The sequence below is a fragment of the Mytilus trossulus genome, chromosome 7 (assembly GCF_036588685.1).
Source record: "Mytilus trossulus isolate FHL-02 chromosome 7, PNRI_Mtr1.1.1.hap1, whole genome shotgun sequence".
Classification (NCBI taxonomy): Eukaryota; Metazoa; Mollusca; class Bivalvia; order Mytilida; family Mytilidae; genus Mytilus; species Mytilus trossulus.
In genome coordinates this window covers 59,401,701-59,426,322 of record NC_086379.1, presented here as the reverse complement: position 1 = coordinate 59,426,322, position 24,622 = coordinate 59,401,701, and the positions used below count along the sequence as shown (strand labels likewise).

Genomic DNA, 24,622 nt, shown 5'->3' with positions numbered 1-24,622 from the left:
CACACATTATAAACTGTGTTAACACTCAATCAAGAAAGTTATAGAAACCTTATCTTATTCAACATATTTTTTCCTGTGCAGACTGTTTATCACGAAACCTACAGGATGTAGTTTAACAGCAGACAGAATTTTTCTGATGACTTTTTTAAATAGGTCTGTTCCTTTTTTTAGTCATAAATTAGCATTGCCATGATGCAGTTGCATGTGGAAACTATCAAGCTATTGATTTTCATTCAACTTTAAAATTCACAATCAAGGTTTTCCCGTCAAATATTATATTGTGATGACTCAACCTCACACTTTTGTTGTAAATATTGATTCACACCTCAGTAGTATCTAATCAGTCTTTAATACTACATTGTATGCTACTGAGATATATTTGGAATTGATGCTTTTGGTTTAAACTGTAAGTTTGTTGAGGGTCAGGTCCTTTACAACTAACCTCAAATCTATAACAGGACCAATACAAAAACAACAAGTTAATAACACTATAAGTATAATACGCCAGGGCAGAGGCACATAACCTCGTAAGAATTATCTGCCTTTTAGCAATGTTTTGAAAAAAAGATATGCATCGATAACTAATGGTTTTTTATTCAAACCTGTTATTACTTTCTTTTCAAATTTTCACTTCTGATAGACGTAAGCTTGTTGTTCGGTGTGAGACAAGGTTCCGTGTTGAAGGGTGTACATTGACCTATAATGGTTTACTTTTTTAAATTGTTATTTGGATGGAGAGTTGTTTCATTGGCACTCTCACCACATCTTCCTATATCTATATAAGATTTTTGAGTGGATTATTTCATGCAAACCAGTGAAAATTCAGGAAATAACTTTAAGAAGAAGTAAGGGACATCACCACTGGCACTTTTTCGTACAGGTATGGATAGAAAACCCCATATTGACTGAAACAAGTGCCTGTGGACATCACAACAATTGAAAAAGGCCTGGAATGGTGTAATGTTTAATCAACACCATTGCCGAATATTTATAGTTATAAAGTAGAATTATTTGATTTGTCGATTAACATCATGCCGGCTAACAAATTGAACCTTATACCTAAGTAGCATAGTACTAGTAGTCTAGTCCAAAAACATGCATAATTGAAATGGAACATTATTAGGCCAGTTTTTTTTTAATTTGATGGTTTACAGATTTTCCCCATGAAAAAGTCAGGTCGGTGACCGGTCGGTCGGGAAAAAAAGAAAAAAATATCTTTCAAGACAGAAAAATATACAAAATAATTATATATTTCCCCTTTCTAACAATATGTTTGTTATACTATTTTGTCATTTTTTCTTAGAACACTATGTAGAATAAATTTTAGTTCAATGAAATTTTATTGATCCGCTGTCATAAACATCGTATGACATTGTCTAATAATTTCCGGTAAAAAGGGGGGTGCACGGACAAAGACAAAACTATGATTAAATCGTCATTTCTCAAACAAGAAAAACAAATTCGAGAAGCTCTTAATCATATTCCAGAAAACTTGGTAAATATGATCTTCAAGCACGAAAACTGATAGAGAAAAAAAAATGTAAAAACGTTGTACGAAAATAAGTTTCAACACACGTGTCAAAAATGTAATAGACTCGTCCACTGATAAAACAAGAATATCGGGGTTAATCTGTTGTCATGCATTCCCGTTTTTGGGATAAGATTGCTGTCAAGCAATCTGTAGACTTTTACTGTTGACTCATGCTACATTCCCTCACGTCATTCGTTTTATTCTAAACATTCAGCAACATCTCAGATTCTTATGATTGTCTTGCTTTAAAATGTAAAAACAAGCAAAAGGATTGAACATAAACAACTTTCCTGTAATGTTCTTCTCATAATCTTCATGTGTGATATTTTCCTTGACTTATATGCGTGTTTTTAACAACACGGAAAATCAGAATTAAACAGTATTTATATTTAGTGTTTTTATAAATTAAGAAACACATCAGAGAGAATTCCCAAATTTTGATAACTTGTGAGAGTTCTCTGAATTCCGATCGATAATTCTATTTCTGTCATAAGAACTGAAGTGGAGTATTTCTATATTTTACCGTTATGAAACTGATATTTGATACTGTACTCTCATAAAGAAATGGAGATTCATTCATCATATCATTTAATAAACTTTCTTGTTCCAAATCGCAAATCGCGGTTTATTTATGTATTACTGCCCATGTGCGGTCTCACTAATTAGCGACAAAAAGAATTTTAGAGACAAAAAGCGTCGAGAAGCAACAAGAGGAATAATATTAGCAACAAGAAACTATTTAGCGACAAGAAAACATTTTTTAAACGACCGCAAAATTTTAAAAAATTTTCGTCGTATATTGCTATCACGTTGGCGTTGTTGTCTGCGTCATCGTCGTCGTCTGAATACTTTTAGTTTTCGCACTCTAACATAAGTAAAAGTGAATAGAAATCTATGAAATTTTAACACAAGGTTTATGGCCACAAAAGGAAGGTTGGGATTGATTTTGGGAGTTTTGGTCCCAATATTTTAGGAATTAGGGGCCAAAAAGGACCCAAATTATGAAATAAGCATTATTCTTGGTTTTTGCATAATAACTTTAGTTTACGTCAATAGAAATCTATGAAATTTTGACACAAGGTTTATGACCACAGAAGAAAGGTTGGAATTTTTTTTGGGAGTTTTGGTTCCAACATTTTAGGAATTGGTGGCCAAAAAGGGGCCCAAATAAGCATTATTCTTGGTTTTCGCACAATAACTTTTAATAGTCTAAGTAAATAGAAATCAATGAAATTTAAACACAATGTTTATGACCACAAAAGGAATTTTGGGAATGATTTTGGGAGTTAAGGTCCCAACAGTATAGGAATTAGGGGCCAAAAAGGGACCCAAATAAGCATTTTTCTTGGTTTTCGCACCATAACTTAAGTATAAATAAATAGAAATCTATGAAATTTAAACACAAGGTTTATGACCATAAAAGGAAGGTTGGTATTGATTTTGGGAGTTTTGGTCCAAACAGTTTAGGAATAAATAAAGGGCCCAAAGGGTGCAAAATTAAACTTTGTTTGATTTCATCAAAAATTGAACAATTGGGGTTATTTGATATGCTGAATCTAAGAATGTACTTAAGATTTTTCATTATTGGCCCAGTTTTATAGTTGGTCCAAATCGGGGTCCAAAATTAAATTTGTTTGATTTCATCAAAAATTGAATAATTGGGGTTCTTTGATATGCCAAATCTAACTGTGTATGTAGATTCTTAATTTTTGGTCCCGTTTTCAAATTGGTCTACATTAAGGTCCAAAGGGTCCAAAATTAAACTTAGTTTGATTTTAACAAAATTTGAATCCTTGGGGTTCTTTGATATGCTGAATCTAAGAATGTACTTAGATTTTTTATTATTGGCCCAGTTTTATAGTTGGTCCAAATCGGGGTCCAAAATTAAATTTGTTTGATTTCATCAAAAATTGAATAATTGGGGTTCTTTGATATGCCAAATCTAACTGTGTATGTAGATTCTTAATTTTTGGTCCCGTTTTCAAATTGATCTACATTAAAGTCCAAAGGGTCCAAAATTAAACTAAGTTAAAACAAGAAATTTTCAATTGCACAGTATTCAGCAATAGCAAGAAATCTTCAATTGCACAGTATTGTGCAATAGCAAGAAATATTCATTGCACAGTATTGTGCAATAGCAAGAATTATTCAATTGCACAGTATTGTGCAATAGCAAATATTTTCAATTGCACAGTATTGCACAATAGCAAGAAATATCTAATTGCACAATATTGTGCAATAGCAAGAAATTCCAATTGGATTTCAATTGGAGTTATCTTTCTTTGTCCAGAATAGTAGTTGAATCAACTTAAATCATTGTTTTATACAATATACAATGTATATTCACTTTTACTACCAACTGATAGATTAAAACAATCTTTACCATTCAGTGATAACAAGCACCTTTTTTACATTTTAATATTTTATGATGTATTTAAATGAGTAAATGTAGTTATTTTTGCAAACTTCATTAGAAATTTGAATTGAGATCAGTTTTGAAATAAGGGAAAGGGGGATGTGAAAAAAAAATTGGGGTGTCAATTTTTTTCATTTCAGATTTCATAAATAAAAAGAAAATTTCTTCAAACATTTTTTTGAGAGGATTAATATTCAACAGCATAGTGAATTGCTCAAAGGCAGTTAAGTTCATTAGACCACATTCATTCTGTGTCAGAAACCTATGCTGTGTCAAGTATTTAATCACAATCCAAATTTAGAGCTGAATCCAGCTTGAATGTTGTGTCCATACTTGCCCCAACTGTTCAGGGTTCAACCTCTGCGGTCGTATAAAGCTGCGCCCTGCGGATCATCTGGTTTTATTTAAATTACTTATTTGAAATAAATATTAAAAGAATATATAATGCGAAAGAAAATAATTTCAACGATAGGAAAGTTAAAGTCATAAGAAACCTCAAATAAAAAAAAATAATGCATATGTTTTTTATAACTCAATGGATAGTTTTCATTATAAAACTTATGTACATGATGTACATATACTTTTTTCTGCAGAAAATTCTTTAATTTATTCATATTAAGAAGAAGTTTACTTTATTTGAATTGCTTCCTTCCAGCAAGCAATTCCCCCGACATATTTTCCGTATGCAAGGTGACTTTCAGTGTGACACATCATGTAAAATTCCGGTGACCACAACATGCATGGATGTCCTTAAAATAAACTATTATCTGAGTTTACATGTTAAACACGTGCTCAATTTCCATGCTTTTTTGTTTATTTTTCGTCAATTGTTGACAAACAGGTGACAATTAATAAACTTCGGCTTCAAAACACGAACTTTAATTACCTGCCATATTTTCACAACAACACTGACCAATTGAAAAAAACACGATGATTATATAAAAATTTACACGATAAAATTATAAATTCGAGCACAGAAGACTACGTTTATGATGTTTGTATGCATTGGTTCAAGAATTGGAAGAACATTATTTTTCACCGGTCACTCGTTTCTGATGACTTTAATATTGATAGAAAAAAAAGAAACTTGTAAATCTAATTCAGTTGCTACATTTATTTACATGATATTTTATTTGGTATCACAGGAAGTATTACATTTACCCTGTCGTTTTATGTTTTTTTTTTTACTTGTGTTTTAGAACAATAATATATTTTGTCTTATAATTTGTTTTTAAAACTATTTTTGTACAATATATAATAAACTTGCAAAATGCATTATTTGTGCATAATTGTCCAGAAAATACATACACAAATTGTGAAAAACAAATTAAGAACTGAAATCAAACAAGGGGAAAACATAATTAAAATGTGAATATTTTTCATCATTTTATTTAGTGTATTGTCTCATTTAACGATATTTATCATGTTTATGCATATTGATTGAAGATTAAAGGAAACTGATGACAATCTTGAGTTTTCAACAGGTGTTCACTATTCAGTACAATAATTGTATATTCTGGGGAGTGTAATTGATGAAGCTGTTAATTGGATATTATTGTAGCAATAAAACAAGGGGCACGCGCCTCGTTAATCTCATTTGATGCTCTTAATTGTGTATTACATTAGAGTGAAGCCACAGCTAATGTTGGTCCTATCAGGAAAAAATAATTGTACAGTTAGAAAGGAAATAATATTTCATGTTTTTGTTTCATTAAATCCTTCAAAGGGAAGGTGACAAATCTTTGTTTTCATTTTCATTTTATAGCGTTTACATTTCCTTTGCTCTCACAAATGTTTAATTTCTTCATCTTTCAATATGATAATAAAAAGTACACAATCCATTCCTCACAAATTTTTTATTTCTTCATCTATCAATATAATACTAAAAAATTACTTTGATGTATTTGATAAAAAAAAAATGTATTCTTGTCGCTAAATAGCTTCTTGTTGCTTTTTGTCACTAAATTTTTTCTTCTTGACGCTTCTTGACGCTTTTTGTCGCTAATTAGTGAGACTCCGCATGCATGTAGTTTTCCTGATTTCAAGGGGTATCAGATTGAGTGATTCCCCACTTCATTGATTAATTTGAAACTCATGGGATTCTTTCCATGTCTGTCTGCTATGGAGGGTTATAGATGTTGCATAATTTTAAATCATACGCATAATTTAAATTAAAATAAATGCTTCATCGTAAAAATTACCTATATCACCCCTTCTGGCTTCAGCAGAAATGGAGTCTTCCATATTATCTTTTCGAGTTGTCTCCCTTCTGGAAGTTCGTCAAGAAAAACTAACTCGTTAATGCCGATAAACGACGTATTATATTAAGAACGATCTCAATTTAAACAGAGGAGTGTGTACGGAAAGGAGTCATGCCCTCTGACCCAAAGGAACTTCAATATTTAAAGAGTAAGAAATGGGGTTTCTCCTAAACTGGTTCGCCGTTCTATATATAGCTTCGCACCGAAGGTTAGTGTAGCGATAAGTGAACACAACAGGGGTCCAGTTTAGGGTTCCTCCTAGAATTACGGTGATAAGATATGGAAGCAAGTTAACTCGTACCACGGCAACTCGTACCAAAAAAAGTTAACTTGTACTACTGGGAAGTCGTACCATTCAGAAAAATATATTAAAAAATATGATGTTTTATGGGTTTTTGTTTGTAAATTTAATAAAAATAAAGTTGAATTACTTGAATTTTACACAGGAGTTTAATGAAAACTTAGACAAAAATAAAGAATGTTTTTAAGCATTAATGTTTTAACTGATCTTTTAAACTAGAACATAGACGGATCCATGGGGTCCGCCCCCCCCCCCCCTTTTTTTGTGGGAAAAATTTGGTTGATTATAAAGGGAATCATTGAAGCATGACTGGAGCGGCCCCTCTTAGGTCAGTCAGCGGGCTCCCCCTTAGGAAAAGTTCTGGATCCGCCACTGTAGAACTTAATCCAGAAGAAAGTTAAAACATTGCTTTAACTGTACCTTAAATTGAATATATATCCAATTTAATTTAATTAAAGCTGTAATCCATGATCACAAATTGAGTGCTATGTTAACAATTGTTGAAAGCCATGTGCTTTTTTGGCGGGAAAATGCGGACCCCTTAACAGGAATCAGTTACATTTCATTGTTATTTATAGACGGTAAAAATAATTTTGGCAATCATTTTGACTAACTGCTAAGATTTAATTATTCATGAAAAAATTTTCTTCGGGTGAAACTGTTAGTACTTTAATTATCTACATCTGCCACAGTATTTTGTATCCAATATACAAGGAATATTAGCTACAAATTGGTCATTGTACTTTCAAATTATATACATTTTACAGACTTAAGAGGTATTGAGTAACGTATATCATGTATATTCATCATTTAATACCATTTAAATGCATTTAAATAAGTTGGTACGAGTAATCAGTGGTACGAGTTTGCTTTGGTACAAGTTTTTTTTAGTGGTACGAGTTTACAATGGTACAGGATAACTATAATTTGATAAAACACAATAAGTACATGGCTCATACACTTGTAACCAGGATTGGCTATTCTTAAAGTTGAGTGACTATTCAGATTGTTACATTTTGCATGTGCAGTTGAATTAGTTTAGAAAATAATACTATCCAGCTGTACCAGGGTTACCGGCCAAAAATGCTTGAGACTCACGCATGTTCATGCTTTTTTGCGGCAGTATCCTTGAATCTATTTTTTTTCCTCTTTGATCTTTTCAATTTTGGCCAAATCTCATGCATTTGCTTAATGAAAATTTGGCAGAACTGCTATACATGTGTCAATGAAAACTATGGCAATCGTATCCCTCAGAACATTCTGCTCTTTGATTTATCCAAATGGACAATACTTTTTTTAATATCTATGAAACAAGAAAATTCCAAATGATAATTTAATATTCAGTACTTTATCTTCCACCTGTCCACATTTGGACAAGTCTAATTCTATCAGATGATGCATCTCATGGGTTGATGACAAATACGGGAAACAAACTTATTGTGTAATTGGTTTTAAAAACAGGTTTCGTTTAACAAAATTATTCACGCAAACGACATTTCAAGGTCAGTTATAATTGATTTGTCTATTTTTAGAATAGTAAACTGGCAGTTTTATTTTTTCACAACAGAAAGTGTTATCAATTTTGTTAGTGATTAATGCATTTCATTTCATAAAAAAATAAATATTTTAATTATTTTTCAGGGATTATGCATTTGTTAGGGTCGGCGGGAATAAAAAAAGCATGAATAGTCAATTTTAATTTTATTCTGGAAATCGCCGAGATTTGGTCGGCATATCCATAAACCAACAAATTAAAAAAATCTGGCCTTAATAATGATAATAATTATTATTCTTATTTAAAGAGGCCTGAGGGTTACACAGTTAGCTATAACACTAATCATCCCTGAGGCCTTCATGAAATACAATGAAATTTAACAAACAATTACAAAATATCAAACGAACACATACACATGAAAAAACTATATATATTAAAAATTGTTATGTATTATACAATTTTCATAATAGGTAAAAATAACAAATTCATATTGAGTAAGTGTTTGAAAATTATTATGAAGCAGCATATAAAATTACACAGCTTCCTAATGTTCCAACAAGTTATTTTTAAATCTTTTTTGAATGAGCTTGTACTTGAGGTTGATTTTTTCAGGGATATTGGTAAGTTATTCAAATTAAATAAAATAGATCCTGAATATATAAAAGATTTCTTATAATATACAGCTCTGTTTTTGCTTTTGGAACTTGTAAATTGTCACATAAATGTATAAATTGTATGTGTATTTCGTCGAATGTTCTGAAGTTATCTCAAATATGATTGTTTTATTGACAATCTAAATGCATGACTACCATGAGTGCAATAAGCTATAGACTCTAGAAAAATGTGTGCCTCTTGTTTAACCTACTATAATAATGTATAGTCAAACTGTATTTTTATTGATAAAGTGTGTATATTTTATATTTGCAGATAGTATGACATGGCTTCTCCAGGAATATTTTCTGAGGTCCGTGACCCTTCAGAAAGGGTAAGACAGCTGTGTAATTATGCCTGTAAAGTTGACATCGATGAAGCCATTCCTCCAAAAAGATATCTTAGATCTGGGCTGGAAATGATGAGGATGGCAAAGGTTTATCAAGAAGAAGGCAACTATGAAAGTGCTTTTATTCTCTACACAAAGTTCATATCGTAAGTTAAATTCTTTAGAAATTGATAATTTATAACAATTTTCAGGTATTAGTTATATGTATTATATTTGGACCCCACATAAAGGATATGGGAGACCTATAGTTTTCTCAAATTTTGAGATACATTGTATATACATGTATGAATAATGACTTACCCAAAAAAAAACAAAAAAATATAGAAAAGACTAATGCTTTTTTATCTTTTTTTAAAAATAATATGTTATACTTTTGTTATTGTGTAAGACAACTAGAAGGGTGCATTAAAAAAGTTTGAATCTCTAGTGGGAAGGAAGATTCATGTTTACTGGTTGGAGTTAAATCAAAATACTTGTATGACTTTCGTCATGGTCAGAAGTTGTGTCACAAATAAAGTTGCATTCAATCCATTTTGTATCTTGATAACTGTTAAAAGATTATACAATGATTAACCAAAACATAGAGATCTGTCCCTGCCTATGTTTACAAACTCAGTAAAATGTTGCAGGCCATGTGCCCATGTTTAAATCATCACGCACAGGGCTTAAATTCATTTAATTATTAATGTGTGAAGTTTTTGTTTATTACACTTCTTTTAAACCAAATAACAGATATCTAAAATCAGACTCTTGTCCAATGAATACACAATAAAGCTAAATAAGATAGAGAACACAATAAGGAGACCCTCCATCTACTTTAAAAACCTTATATATGGTCCCATGTTAAACCTTGTATATGGTCCCAGGTTAAGGTGGTACCTAACACTACAGGGAGATAACTCTGAAAAATCAGCTTAACGTTTTAATTACGTTGTGTTTTAAAGGGAATAATAAGCTTCTCAATGATCAAAATGGGTGTTTGTCAAACTGCTATATAACCAATGTAATTTTTCTGACAAAACGGTTGGTTCAAAATTTTTGAAATTTTTTATATTTTTGTTAAAGGGTCAAAGTACATTTTTTTTTGAAAATTAAACGAGCCAAATTTATTTTAGTGAAAGTGTTGGGTACCACCTTAAACCACCTGTATGCTTAAGAAAATGATACAAGTAGAGCTAATTTGCCAATTATAATCTTGAGTTCATTTGTTTAAAGAATATCTATGTTTTTTAGATTATTTGTTGAAAAGCTCCCTAAGCATCCAGACTTTAAAACAGCTCCACAAGCAGATGTGTCAGCCATTAAAAAGGTACTGTTATTGTGTTACCTCTGTTGAAGAGTTGACGTTTAAAGATCACTAATATAATCCTGCTGTCAGACTTAGAATTTTGATATACAACTCCTGAATACCCCAAATAAAAATCAACTAACTTTAATGATCCAATGTGTACTTCTTATTTTGATTTTTGGTAACATTGGTTTAGTTGGTTTCGTGCATTGTCATATAGGATATGCCAAGTGTATTACATGGAAGTATTTCATCTACATGTAGATAGAGCTACCAAATACATATTAATTACTAAAGATTTCCTACATAATTTGATTACTGTTTAAATGAGAATAGAAAAATTCTGCAAAAACATTTTTTGTATAAAACATCTTACTTTTTAGACAAAAAAAACAATCGCCTTTCTTTAAAATCTTCTGCTGAGCTTTCATTAGTTTATTGTGTTTAGATGTTATAATTCTTATGTATTATGAATTTTAAAGGAATTTTACGTAAAACTATATATATGAAATGATTTATGATTTGTTTTCTGTCTTCAATTTGATATTTGTACTACAAAAATGTAAGTAAAGTAAGTTTAATGAACCAACGGTGAGAAGAGGGTCAAATTTTAATCTGTGTTATTAACAACATGTTTTTTCTGTTTTGGGATAGCTAGTATATTAAAGATTTTGTTGAAAACTGAATACTGTGACATATTTAATTTTTCCTTCAAACCTTTTTAATATGTTTTTTTAACAGAAAGTGGTGGCATCGTTTGCATCAGCAGAAAAAATAAAAGCCAAATTAAAAGAAAGATATTCTGCCATAGAAAAGAAGCGTCAAGAAGAGGAGGTTTGTATTTTTTCTGCTTTATGTATTTTCAGCTGAGTATTGACTTACTGTTTAATATGAAGACCCATTTATATTAAACACACTAGTTCAATAATATAACTATAACCAGGATAGGAATACATCCATTATAATGACATTTTAAATTCTTATTTTTTATGACTGCTAATTTTTGTTAACATGTATACACTGCATTGAAGACCCATTGGTGGCCTACAGATGTTGTCTGCTCTTTGGACATTTTTTTTGTCTTTTTTGACATATTCCTCATTTCCATTCTCAATTTTATTATGTACTGATAATTGTATAAACTAGTACCTTGTCGAATTGAATGATGTAATATTTTTTAGAAAAGAATCCAAGAAGAACTTGCTAGAAAGCAGGCTGAGGAAGAGGCAAGGAGAAAAGAGATAGAAGAACTAGAGGAATGTAAGAGACAAGAAGCTGAGACAAAATGGTTAGAAGAACAAGAAGCAAGGTTACAGGAACTTAAGCGACAGGAAGTAGAGAGACAAAGACAGCAAGATGCGGCAACAGCAGCAGCTGCGGCTGCTGCGGCAGCTGTGATAAATAGTGGTGCTCCACCAAACTTTTTTAACAATCAAATACCTTCTGCCCCACCTGGAAACTTATCTTATATTCCTAATGACTTTGGTGGATCTACTAAACTAGTAGATATAGATTCTCAACCTGCAGGAACAGGCCCTATCATACCTGATAGAGATCTAAAGAAAAACCTTGTGATAAATGATGGACCATCAGCGTAAGATATTATTATGTTATCACTCTTAAAGTAGGGGCTATGTTGCTGTCACTTTGTTTGTTAATCCACCCTTTCAACAATATTAATATATAATTCTCAAATAATAATGAACAGAATAACTTTGGTGAGCAGTTTGATAGTGTGATGTAATTAATGAGCACTTTTCAGGTCTGTCAGACTGACTCCTCAACTTAGAATTTTCATCCCACAGTCAGATATATGCCTCTTATATTTTGAATTTCCACTTGGTGGTATGTTAAGCCTTAGTTTAAACATATTTATTTATAGTGGATTGGAAAATAAGTTTTGCAACTTATATTAATCCCTTTCCACTTTGCGGGTGCAAGTGCTGCCTTTTTTGTGGCATTAGCCTGCTCTTTTTTGAAATCTACAAGGGTATCTCTAACATGCAAGAGATATGGCTCTCTCTTAACATGGGTCAGGCATTTATCCTCCCCTTCTGAGGGACTATCATCATTTCCTCAAGACCATCTGTCCAAATGGTGTCGAGGGAGAGCCTACAATTCAGTCCCTGAAATTTTCATCCCGCAACAGGAATCGAACCTTTGTGTTAGGAGTCCAATGCACTAACCACTACACCATGGCTCTCTAAGCATTGTTGCAACTTGTGCTACATCTTGTTCTATACAGAGTTCATATTACATATAATGGCTGGTTTTTGTTATATGTTGTGAAAAACTTGTGATTATCAGGCAGTTTTGCATGTGTAAAAAAAAGGTGTAACCAAAGTATAGTATAGTATATACTGTTCAAGATGTTTTTACATGTTAAGATTGGTAAGCTTGATTTAACATCTCATTTCTATCCCATCTAATGATTATATATCTTTTCATATTTTATTTAGACATGTAAACCGTAACACATACAAGATAAACCAATGATGTTATAATCTTTTTATAAAGAACTGATTTTGAGCTTTATAACGATTATAATGGTAGCAAAAATAAAAGAACATACTCATACCATTAAGATAGAGTGTAAAGAAAATTTGATATCTGTATGTTAGATAGATAACCTAATGTATTTTTTGCAGATCTCCTTTGCCCTCAATTGACAGAACAACAAAACCTCCAGCATATGATCATTTTATGAGCACTGGTAGCTCTAGTGGAAATAAGTTTGGGTTGAGGGATGTTATTATACCTTCTGATCTTCCTAGGAAATTTTTAGTCAAAGCTGAACATAACACATTAAAAAATATAGAGACATGTGGAATTTTAGCAGGAAAACTTGTAAGTACTGTAAAATTCAGAAATGAATGTGTGCATTTATCATTGTGAATCACCAATAAATGGTAAATTTGTGAGATCTAATTTATTTTATTTCTATAATTTTGTAGAAATTATCACTGGTTTTATATACATAGGTAATTTAAGTTTGGCAATATTATTCAGAATAAATTTATTATGTGAACCTCCATTAAAAAAGAGGAACCATATCAATGAAATTATGATATTTAGACAATGTATAAAAGCATACTTGCAATTCTTATACCAGTTGTTATAATTTATTGTAGAGACGTGATGCATTTGTGATTACCCACCTGATTTTACCAAAACAATCTGGGACTTCAGATACATGTGTAGCTGAAGATGAAGAGGACCTATTCTTGTATCAAGAACCAAGGGACTTAATCACTCTAGGATGGATACATGTAAGGAAATACAATTATCTTGTATCAGTTTAAATCCAACTTACGTTTTATTGTTACTTTTGACACATAGAAAATTTCAATCATTACCATGTAGGGCCATAATATTATGGTATCTGTCCAACTTGTTTCTTTTTGTTTTTTGTTTTTAAATTTCAGATGTTAGATGTTTGAAAGTGATTTCAAAGAAAAGGAAAGTTCCAACAATCTTAAGCAATTTATTCCTAGATTTTTGTAGTTTTAATGAGCAGTTTAAATCCACATTTAAAGATTTAAAATGAATTCATAGAGAAAATGTGAGTGAGGTAATATATTCTGTAAGGTCCACACAAAACAGAGGCCTTGATCACCTTATTTTGGGGAATATAACTTTTAAGTAAGTAAATAAGAATGATATGATTCTGGAACAAGTACTTTTGTTTGCATATCAAAGTACTGCCAAAAATATAAAATGAATAACTTGAAGTTGTCATAGTTAGAGTACATGTTATTTGGTGTTTGTGTTGAAATTTGCAAACTTCTTTGCATGTTAAATGTTAAATCTTTTTACAGACACATCCCAGTCAGACTGCTTTCCTGTCAAGTGTTGATATGCACAATCAGTATGGTTACCAGGCAATGTTACCAGAGGCAATTGCTATTGTGTGCTCTCCAAAATTTAATGAGTGAGTACTCTAATATTGGGTTTTGAAATAGCTTCTATATGCAGGTATGAATATGATAAGAAAATGAAGTAATGTAAAAAAACACACATTTTTTTTTTTAATGTGTAGGTATTGACAAAAAGTATACAATACATGTATTAGTAAAAAGAAATTCAAATCTTTGAAGAATTTTGTATTAATTGTTTATTTTAATCTCACTATATTAATATTAGCTTGGAAAAATACCATGGATGTTCATCTTAAACTCTGTGTGGACTTTGAATATCCATGAATCTGTATTTAAAACACTTTTGTGTAAAGGAATAATTTCTTATTTTAAAAGTATTGTATAGTTCCCTTAACTAGAGAAATGAGAATATGATTTTTTATTTTGTTTCTTAGAACTGGTATATTTTCACTATCAATAGAAAGAGGACTTGTAGAAATAGGATCATGCAGACAAAAAGGATTTCATCAACATAATAAAAATCCACCATTATTTGAGGTTAGTGGGTGTTATATAATGATTTTTTAGAGCAAACTTATTCCCCCTTTTAGAATCTAAAGGCTTATTAAGGAATAACAGTACTGTAGTTGAAGAGTTGCCACCATCAATTGTAGATTTGACGGTCGCAAATGCAGTTTTACTGGCGAAGTTGGGAACTCTTCAACTACAGTACTGTTATTCCGATTCTAACGCATTACAAAAAGAAAAAATACAATAAAACTTTAAAAAATGTATAAATTTGACAAATAGAAAATAATTCTGCTAAATTCATGATGGCTTTTGGCACTAATACGTCATGGCTAATCATGATGTCATAAAAATGAAAACTTACAAACTGGAGGTTATTACATTACCTGTACGCTTCAAATTCGGATAAAATTACATAAAAACGGTAAATTTGAGGTAGATGTTCTTTTATTTTCGATTATATAGTAGTATAATCCAACATTTGTTGATTCAATGAATTCAAAACGACGGGTCCCTCCTTATTTACGCCTGGTCAACTGTGGATTTGACCGCAACTTTTAGCCAATGAAAAAAATTGTTACATCCAAATTGCATTAGAATAGATAATAGCTTTGTCAAATATCCATTGTTTTGTACATTTAACTTATCACAATGTTTTTGTGTGCACTTTTGAAAGAATCAAAATGATCGAGATTCATAAACACTGAATTGAATACTATGTAGATATTTCTTTTATTGGATATTGAAATGAAGTTATATTAAGAATTATAGAAAATTTGTGATGTCTATATGGGAAAAAAACTATTATATTTTTACTGGTATTGATTATTTCACTATTTAAATAATCAAATGAAGTATGACTGATATAACAGGGAAGTAATGTTATAAAGATAACAAATTTGTTTGAATCTAAGATAAAATCATGTTTGTTTGCACAAGTTTGGAAAAAATTAATCAGGTAAAGAAAAGTGAAAACACTAATGTTCAATATGAATCGGCGTTTTGCATTTGCGCCGATCTGCATTTCATTTGCGCCGATTTTTTTTTTCATTTGCCGATTTTTTTACAGGTGAAAAGATATAAGAAGATGCGGTATGAGTGCCAATGAGACAACTCTCTATCCCAGTCATGCTATAGTTGTTTATTCTTTAGTTTTCTATGTTGTGTCATGTGCTCTATTGTTTGTTTGTCCTTTTCATATTTAGCCATGGCGTTGTCAGTTTATTGTCGATTTATTGTCGATTTATGAGTTTGACTGTCCCTCTGAAGTCTATCGTCCCTCTTTCATTTACCATTTATCAACCTCTTCCGTTAGCTATTTGTACAAATGTTATGAATTTTCAATCATAACATGTATATATATATATATAACTGTTGTCCTCTGCTCACCACGGGGAGGTGGAAGTAGGGTTGCAACCAAGATAAATCAATATAAAAGCTATATATTTACATACTTTAAAATCAAGAAGTTAAAACCTAAGATAAAAGCACTCTGTTAATGCTAAAATGAAGGATTCAAATCCATTAAAACGAAATACATTCAAATTATATATCTGTTCTAATCGAGTATGTATAGGCAACACATCTTATATATTCCTATAATTGTCGATAACGAGGTCCATCTTTTCTTTGTCTGGCTTACGTAATGATGCAGGCATTCCTAGAGTTTGCATTTTAACATACGTAACGGCCTGGATTTTCTTGATAAAATCTATAAAAAAACATATAAGTTGGGTTGCAGCTTCTCAGAAATGAGGTGGATAGCGTTACATTGTGCATATATACTTAGTCTGTAGGCTAAGAATGTAAGACATTTGTCATCAGAAGGCGCGTAAGACATATTGTCAAACGTGAAGCAGTCATCGATTTCATTTGGGGGAAGGAAACAATGGTCACCCGAAAAAATGGGATAGCTGTTTTCCAATGTTGCTTAATTTGTCTTTATACTCTGCGCTAAGCCCCTGTAAAAGTATTAACTTACCTGTAACTTACCTGTAAATCCAATTAGGAGAACAAATAAAATCGGCGCAAATGTCATACGCCCATATGAATTTCACTATATATTTTGAGAGAGATAAAGGATGATTACACTGGTATTTCAAACCTCCCACTTGTGTGACAACCATTTGTAATTTCAGTTCATTAATGCATCCAAAGGTCTGGTCATATCCAATAAGACAGGCATGACAGTATATAAGTACTGCTGCAGAAGCAAATGTCTTAATGAAGATATTATATTACACATCTCTTTTCATTATTGCAGGATAGTTCACATGCCAAGACTGTAGATACAGAGAAAATTGAGGTTGCAGATTTAAGATGACCCTGATGTATATCCAGCAATATAATAAAGACAGACAATTATTAGACTCATGCCATCCAGTGTAGAACTTCAGTATTGTTGTGTTTGTGGAGGAAAAGAGTCTTTTTAGTGATTTTTTTTTAAATTATTTTGAGGTGGTAGATCCACTGATCAAAACAATCCATCCATTATTGAAGGAAGATTTACTACATCAGAACTACAATTCTGTATATGGGAATTGAACATATGTGAAGCAAATGCAACAGTTCTATAAATATCTTTTGATATATAACTGTATGTATTGGTCTACTTAATATATATTGTGCTTGAATCAAAAACCAGTCAGATTATCTGGTATATGCTATTAAGGCTTCTCAGTGATAGTTGGCATAATTTAGGATTACTGTATGATTAAAATTGTATGTTCATTGTTGTTTAGAAACATCCACAATGGGAACAATTGTATCAAATTTTCTGGACCCTGATTTGAGTTAAAGTAAAGAGGTGAAAGATTGAAGAAAATATCACTATCCCTATGTCAGAAAAGATTGTTCACTTACATAATTTTTTTCCCTGTTGAAGATGATTATTTATATGCTTAAATTTGCTTTATTTGGTAGTTTTCTCATTGGCAATCATATCCAACCCTTATTCTTCATATTATAATCTTTTGCAGTAGAGTTTATTGGTAACTGAAAAACTAAGTGTATGTTGATAACCAGAGTACTGGTATTAGAGTTGTGATTCAGTTGATAAGCTAAATGCTCTGTCATCTCTTAATCTCTTAACCAGAAAAACAAGAGAGATCTAATGACTTGTCTCTTGCAGTTGAGTCACCACAGTAGTAAATGTATCTGCTATCTTTTATGCATACATGTATTTGTATTTTGGTAATTTCTTTTTTTAAATTATCATTCCTAATTATGTATTTTGCAATAGGCATAAGAAAAGCAGATTTGTACATTGGCCTGATAATTTCTCTATATTACCTTTTACATCATTTTTTGTGGTTGAAAATCTTGCAATTTAGTTAATACAAACTGTATAAATTAGTTATTGAGAAGAATCTGAAAAAGTTTCAGTATATTGTATGCTATTCTCCTTTCTATTCTCTACATATTAGTTTACTAAATTAAGTATCAAATACCATGATGACGTATTATTAGGCATACAATATTTTATTACAATTTGTTAATGATAAACCTGAGGAAGTTTTCCTGCAGATTATGTTATTCTGTGTCTGACAAAAATATGAACCAATGAGATGTCAGTAAATGAAGCAATGATCAAACAACACAAATATCAGAACATCTATGTGGTAAAGTGTATCTAGCCTTTACACAAATGGGTCATTCTCTATTCAGCTTTATTGTTGCTGACAATACTTTAGTTTTAATATTTTTTTGGTATTACATTACATTTTAGATGTACTGTAGGCTTTGCCAGTATTGTTAATTTCTGTTAGGTTTTATTTATTATGTTTTTATTTTCTATGGACTTTTCATTTTCTATGGACATGGGAACTGTTTGGAATATGCCAAGGCGGCAACAATCCAAAAACACAAAATCAATCTATTGTAATCCATGTAACAAATCAACTAAATATATGTCTTACACTGCTCTCATTTCTGTGAAATAATTATGTACTATGAATATAAATGTATTTTGTAATTTATTGATTTGATTTTATAATAAATAATTTATATGAATTTTTAATGTGTTTCTACCTACTTGAAAGTATATACATTTGTATCACAAAAACGGGGCAAGAATGTGGCACAACTGTTAACTGAATACATAGTATGTCAAAGTTACAATATACAAAAGGAGATATATGAACATCTTCTATAAATGAAACATTGCACAACACTTGAAATTATAAATTAAAAAAAATTATATTTACTAGTTCTTATTTGTGTTCAAAAGATTACCATTCCAAATCAAAACTGAAAAATCAATATAAACAAAAATAATTATCATGCTAGAGAATTCACTGAGTAATCCTACTAAAATTCTCCTTAAAACAACAATTATATGAGCCATTCAGTTCTATGTTAAATGAAGAATTCAGGATTTTAATCACATAAATAATTGTGAAATTGCTGTCTATAATTCTGTGAACGATTTTAATGTTGAAATGCACTTTTCTGTTGTTGGTCTAAACCGATTTCCATTCATAAAGGCCTTTATTGCATTCTGGCCACCATGGCTGAGCTTTCATTCTTTGGTACCATGTGGCAAGGTCTGGCCAAGCATCTAAGCGATAACCTTTAATTTCAGTTAATGAAATGTTTGAAGCCATACTAATATCTGCTATGGTTAGATTATCTCCAGTCATATAATGGCCACCACCATCAAACAGACGATTCAGGTAGTCAAATGTTGCTCTCATTGCCATTTCTTTTTCTGCATCAGGGGGTTTGCCTTGGAAGAGCTGAGGATACTGAAAAGTTCAAAATAAAAGTTACTATTTTTGTAGATTTCACTGTGAATAGATTTTTTTTATAAAAATAAGAATTGTATTGCAATAGATTTCATTTTAGTTATACACTATAGACATCTTATAAGTTATCTAACATTGTCATGTCTGTTAGTACCCATGATGCTTGACAATTCAAATATTGAACCAAGTATATACTTGCACAGATTATACTCTTTAATTAAAGGAATATGTATCATCTAAACTCCCTCCAATTGTTTTAACTTTTTTTACCCCCCCAAAAAACAACAACAGAAATTTTAACAAAGAATTTCAAAATTAAATTTTCTGAGAGTCAATATCTACAAAATTGTATATCTGAAAATGCATCTATGATCCTCTTTAACATAAATGTATGATGAGCTGCTATCAAATATGGCCAGCATGGTAAAAAATTGTCAACTCCCCTCTTCAGTAAAATTATTCTTATTTTGATTTTATTTGAAAGTTGTTACTGGTGACCCCTTTGACCTCAAACGTTTTCACCATTGTCTCTAAAGATCTCTTAAGATAGAAAATTTTACCCCCCAAAAAATGATCAACAAAACCTAGAAAATCATGTGATGCACCTAGAGATCACAAACTTTAGATAGATCTGACTTTACTGTAGTCTTTGAACTTTGTTTAATGCATCCAATCAGCTTGATACATTGATGCCTCTGTATCCAGAAAAAAAATGATATAAAGGAGAAAATTTATTGACAATTGGTAAATGGTTTTCATAATTCTTTAGGATCATGGTATTGTTTGTTTTAAATGAATTATGGTTTTTGAAGCTTCTCCCTATTTGTGTTCCTGACATTCTGGTCAATTCTACTTTTTTATAGTCCGACAGAAAGCAAGGCACTCCCATCACAGTCAGAAGTAATTCTTAATTCAGTAGATGGAATAGATACATAAGTGAATATTATTGAATATTTAGACTCAAAATAAAGCTTTTATCCTTTTTTTTTTTTTTTTAAATATTTCTAAAGGGTTAAAAGAGTTCATAATAGGCAAAAATTCAGATCAGCAATACAGACTCTGTATGGAGCATTTAGAAACATAAATTTTCTATTAATTACCATGTATTCTGTGACTGTTTTGTACACTGATCCTAGATCATAGTATAGTAATCTGTCCACTATAGCTCTCTTTTGTAGATCTTTAGGATATAGGTAGGAATGTCTGCCTCCAAACTTGCTCACTAGATACTGCATGACAGGCCGACTGAAAAGGGATCACAATGAATTTTAATCAGATTTCAAAGAATACTCAACTAGTATTTCGATTTTGTTTGATTTGGACATACCAGTAACGATGTGGATGAAAGTGCAATCAAAATTAAATTTCACATTAAACAAAACAGAATTTATTGATTTGTGTCTAGCTGCAAAGTCTAAGAGCGTATAATAATGACATTTTAACAGCACATGTTTGCTATCTGCTTAAAAACCTGCTGAGTACTCTTTACAAAACACTGATTCTCACCGTATCCCAAAATTATTATCTCAATGTTGCATGTTATGTCATATCCTATCCAGTATGTAGTACTAGTACTTTTCTACATGTTATTTTGAATAATAAGAATTGACTGTTGCAAGCTTAGATTGTGCTTGTTCACACATACTTTCCGACAGATACATACCTCTCCCATAAAGAAAAGTTTCCATCTACTAAGGTAGGTAGTGTCATGTCAGGATTTATCTACAAAACAAACATCAAGTAGGATTACATATTTTTCACGCATATTTGAAGCAACTTCACCTGGGACTATCATATTTTGAATTTAGAATTTAGGTGCTCAGATATATATATATATATTATAACAGACGCTTTTTAAATATGTGAAATGAGTATCATGTTCCAGGTTACAATTTTGCATTGACAAGTACTTCTCTGGTATCGCAATTGAAAATATCGTCAGTACATGTTGGTGGGTACAATCGATGTTATCTTCGAGTTTTATAAAGTTTGTCAGAATAAATTCGCTAAAAACGAATCTGAAACAATTGTGCATAGGAAAACTGAACCTAACATCTAATGTTCTTTGCAGCAAAACACCAACAATGTTATCTATTATTCCAGTTCAATTCATCAGTTTGCCTTTTGTAAAGCCTCTTTTATCTGCATAGTCTTAAAACACTTCCTTTCAAAGACTTTACCATCAAGTCATGGTTGTTTGACATCAATTCGCGTTCTTTGGGTTGCTAATCATTGCTATTTGGGTTAAAAATCGTTGTTTGAAAGACTCAATCACCAAACCGGGGAGGAAAGTCTTTCCTATAAGACCTTTTGTGTGTCTATTGTTGCGTTTGCTCTGGAAACTTTCCCCCTTCTTAAAAAAAACCCAATAGACATGTAGAATTTAATTTTGTGCAGAAATTTTAGTCTTTTACATAAGTTTACTATTATAACTTACCTTTGCGAATTCAGGAGTTTTATGTTCGCCTTTAAATGGATCCACGTATTTCAAATGAACCGGTATTTCTGCTGCTTTTGTGGTCATCCATGCTGCCCTCGCTGGAGCACTAAGCCCATGAATATATAAGGTAGGCGTGCCTTTTGCTCCGCCAGACTGTCCGTTTCCCATCTGAAATTATAGGATAGTATTTTGTTTTTATATCATTTTTTGTGAATATAGATTATTCTGTTATTTCGGCTAACTAAAGTTTATTTGCTATTTTTACAGCGAAGAAGGTTTTTGAATAAGCCTTTTCAGTTTGACAAAGCCATGTTGGTTTTGTTGTGATGGTGGTTGCTTGATGTCGTTTTGTGAAGTGTTCATATACTGGTGGTAGCCAATTATAATTTAATTAAATAAGATATGAATAAAAATGACGTGGACAAAGCACGTGGAACCGGACCTACCTCACCACGAAACAATCTTTTTTTTATTAACAAAATGTGTTGGCATCAATATTATGAGATCTTAAAAGATTTAAAAAGCAAAAATCACTAGTTTTGTGGATAAATGTTTAATCAAATTATTTCAGAAACAAGCGAAATACTATTTCTAATGTTGCAAGAATTCATGAAATAGGTTAGATAAAACTAGTAAGTGTTGTCACTGAACGTCATATTGCCGCGGTTTTCAAACATCCTTATACTGATATATTTTATTGACGGAACATATGTATTAATTAAGATTTCGGTTATAAAGAAATAAACAAGTTTGTTTTGAAGAAAAAAGAAGCATAACTGTAGTGCCAGTTGCACTGACTAATTTGATTGCTATGTCCTTCCATAGCAACATGGTTCGTTCTATATTTTGTATTATCTCTATATTTATTGGAATAATTACCTTTGTTCTGACTACAATTTCCTCCGGTTTCTGTCTAAAGCACAAACACACCAACATGAGGAAGAATTATTTCTTTCAACTTCATTCGTCGATCTATGTGATAATGTCCATTTATTTTATCAACCAAAATCGTGACACTAACAGGCTAAAACAATTAAGCTAGCGACGAAGTATATCTATAACAAGAAATACAAATGCATGTTCCGGAACACAAAATCTAGTTGTGATTTCACTAGAGCTTTTTAAATTTCCGCTCGATTGAATATGTGATATCAACGGCGAATACACATCTCTGTCTTTTTGAAACAATAGGATTTTAATTGCAGGACTATTTCAATGGAATTACAGTGGATTTTAATAAAATAATATTTGTTTTCAAACCCTGGTTTCGTGAGTTATTTAGTTTTTGAGTCTAGTAAAAAGAAAAGAGAATCAAACGATCTTTTTCAACACATTTCAATTGAAATCGTATCCCAAATTGCGTCGACACTTAAAATGTAGCTCCTAACAACTGAATGAAAATGCGGAAAGTTTCTTTGGTCTATTGACATATAACTACTATAGTATACTGAATGGACATCTTAATCAGACAGCCAACAATAATCGTTATCTTGATTATTTCTATTTTTTATTAGGATCACATTTTAACCTATTTTCCTTATTGCATTATTCATATTTCTTTGGAAGGACCTGCTTGCCATTCCCTTTGATTGGCATTAATAAGCGTTGTTTTGAGTTGTAGAATTAGAAAAATTTATTTGTGTAAGCATTGTCGTGAGCTTAACAGACGGTTGTTCTATACTTGATTCCATGACCATTGTGAGGGTACCATTAAAATAAGTTCACCTGCGATAAAGACTGTACTTGTACTTTAAATTTGTGTTTGATTATCACTTGATTAATAAATGGGAATGATGTTATTAGTAAGTTGAGTGACAATATATAGGTAATGTCACAAAATAACAATAATACATAAATTAGCAAAGGACTTCTAGCAGTTACTGAAATCTGCAGACCTCAATTAATCTGATTGAAAGATTATGTCTTCATCATATGAAAATCTAACACAATCCTTGCCGTTCGGGGTTTAGTATCATAACATCATAAAATATATGAGAAGAACATAACCCGCACCATGACAACAACTGCATGGTTTTCGAATAAAAGTGTTTATTTCCAATATGCCATCTAAAATAATGACTTGACAACAGTATTGTAACTATTTCCCTTTTAATTAAAGTCTTTTTAAAGGTTTGGTTAGCTTTTGAGGTGAATGCCGACTTTTTTGTGCTTCACCATAAAGTATTGAATGTCAAATACCTGAACGTCTGAATAAGTCTGCATGTTGCTTTATATTTACGATTGATGTCCTTGTACATATGATAAAATTTAGTAAATGCTTTGATTAGAAAAATGAAAATGAAAATGAAAATGAAAACTTACAAACTGGAGGTTATTACATTACCTGTACGCTTCAAATTCGGATAAAATTACATAAAAACGGTAAATTTGAGGTAGATGTTCTTTTATTTTCGATTATATAGTAGTATAATCCAACATTTGTTGATTCAATGAATTCAAAACGACGGGTCCCTCCTTATTTACGCCTGGTCAACTGTGGATTTGACCGCAACTTTTAGCCAATGAAAAAAATTGTTACATCCAAATTGCATTAGAATAGATAATAGCTTTGTCAAATATCCATTGTTTTGTACATTTAACTTATCACAATGTTTTTGTGTGCACTTTTGAAAGAATCAAAATGATCGAGATTCATAAACACTGAATTGAATACTATGTAGATATTTCTTTTATTGGATATTGAAATGAAGTTATATTAAGAATTATAGAAAATTTGTGATGTCTATATGGGAAAAAAAC

At 31.2% G+C, this 24,622-nt stretch overlaps 2 protein-coding genes across 3 annotated transcripts; one reads left to right on the top strand and one right to left on the bottom strand.

Annotated features, from left to right (window-relative positions):
* Positions 1 to 44: 44 nt before the first annotated feature.
* Positions 45 to 17,118, top strand: LOC134725434 (STAM-binding protein-like). 2 transcript variants are annotated; one of them, XM_063589245.1, is made up of 10 exons: positions 45 to 153; positions 8,932 to 9,150; positions 10,238 to 10,313; positions 11,034 to 11,126; positions 11,474 to 11,886; positions 12,941 to 13,139; positions 13,424 to 13,561; positions 14,111 to 14,223; positions 14,605 to 14,707; positions 16,941 to 17,118. In XM_063589245.1, exons 2-10 carry the CDS (start codon positions 8,942 to 8,944, stop codon positions 16,998 to 17,000), a joined length of 1,404 nt encoding a protein of 467 aa, XP_063445315.1. In that variant the 5' UTR covers positions 45 to 153; positions 8,932 to 8,941; the 3' UTR covers positions 17,001 to 17,118. The 2 variants fall into 2 exon arrangements, with proteins under 2 accessions (XP_063445315.1, XP_063445317.1); XM_063589247.1 differs by lacking the exon at positions 45 to 153 and adding an exon at positions 297 to 406.
* Positions 17,119 to 18,634: 1,516 nt separating this feature from the next.
* Positions 18,635 to 22,930, bottom strand: LOC134725432 (glutathione S-transferase 1-1-like). The gene is made up of 5 exons (XM_063589238.1): positions 22,742 to 22,930; positions 21,860 to 22,030; positions 21,086 to 21,144; positions 20,523 to 20,667; positions 18,635 to 19,422 (listed from the first exon to the last, which is right to left on the bottom strand). Exons 1-5 carry the CDS (start codon positions 22,796 to 22,798, stop codon positions 19,138 to 19,140), a joined length of 717 nt encoding a protein of 238 aa, XP_063445308.1. The 5' UTR covers positions 22,799 to 22,930; the 3' UTR covers positions 18,635 to 19,137.
* Between the last annotated feature and the right edge of the window lie 1,692 nt (positions 22,931 to 24,622).

Coding starts and splice junctions, on each gene's coding strand:
- LOC134725434 (XM_063589245.1), top strand. CDS start 8,942: ATGGCTTCTCCAGGAATATTTTCTGAGGTCCGTGACCCTTCAGAAAGG. Junction 13,562..14,110: donor TCACTCTAGGATGGATACAT/GTAAGGAAATAC, acceptor ATCTTTTTACAG/ACACATCCCAGTCAGACTGC. Junction 14,224..14,604: donor TGCTCTCCAAAATTTAATGA/GTGAGTACTCTA, acceptor TTTGTTTCTTAG/AACTGGTATATTTTCACTAT.
- LOC134725432 (XM_063589238.1), bottom strand. CDS start 22,798: ATGTTGGTGTGTTTGTGCTTTAGACAGAAACCGGAGGAAATTGTAGTC. Junction 21,145..21,859: donor AAACTCCTGAATTCGCAAAG/GTAAGTTATAAT, acceptor TTTGTTTTGTAG/ATAAATCCTGACATGACACT. Junction 19,423..20,522: donor AAACAGTCACAGAATACATG/GTAATTAATAGA, acceptor TGAACTTTTCAG/TATCCTCAGCTCTTCCAAGG.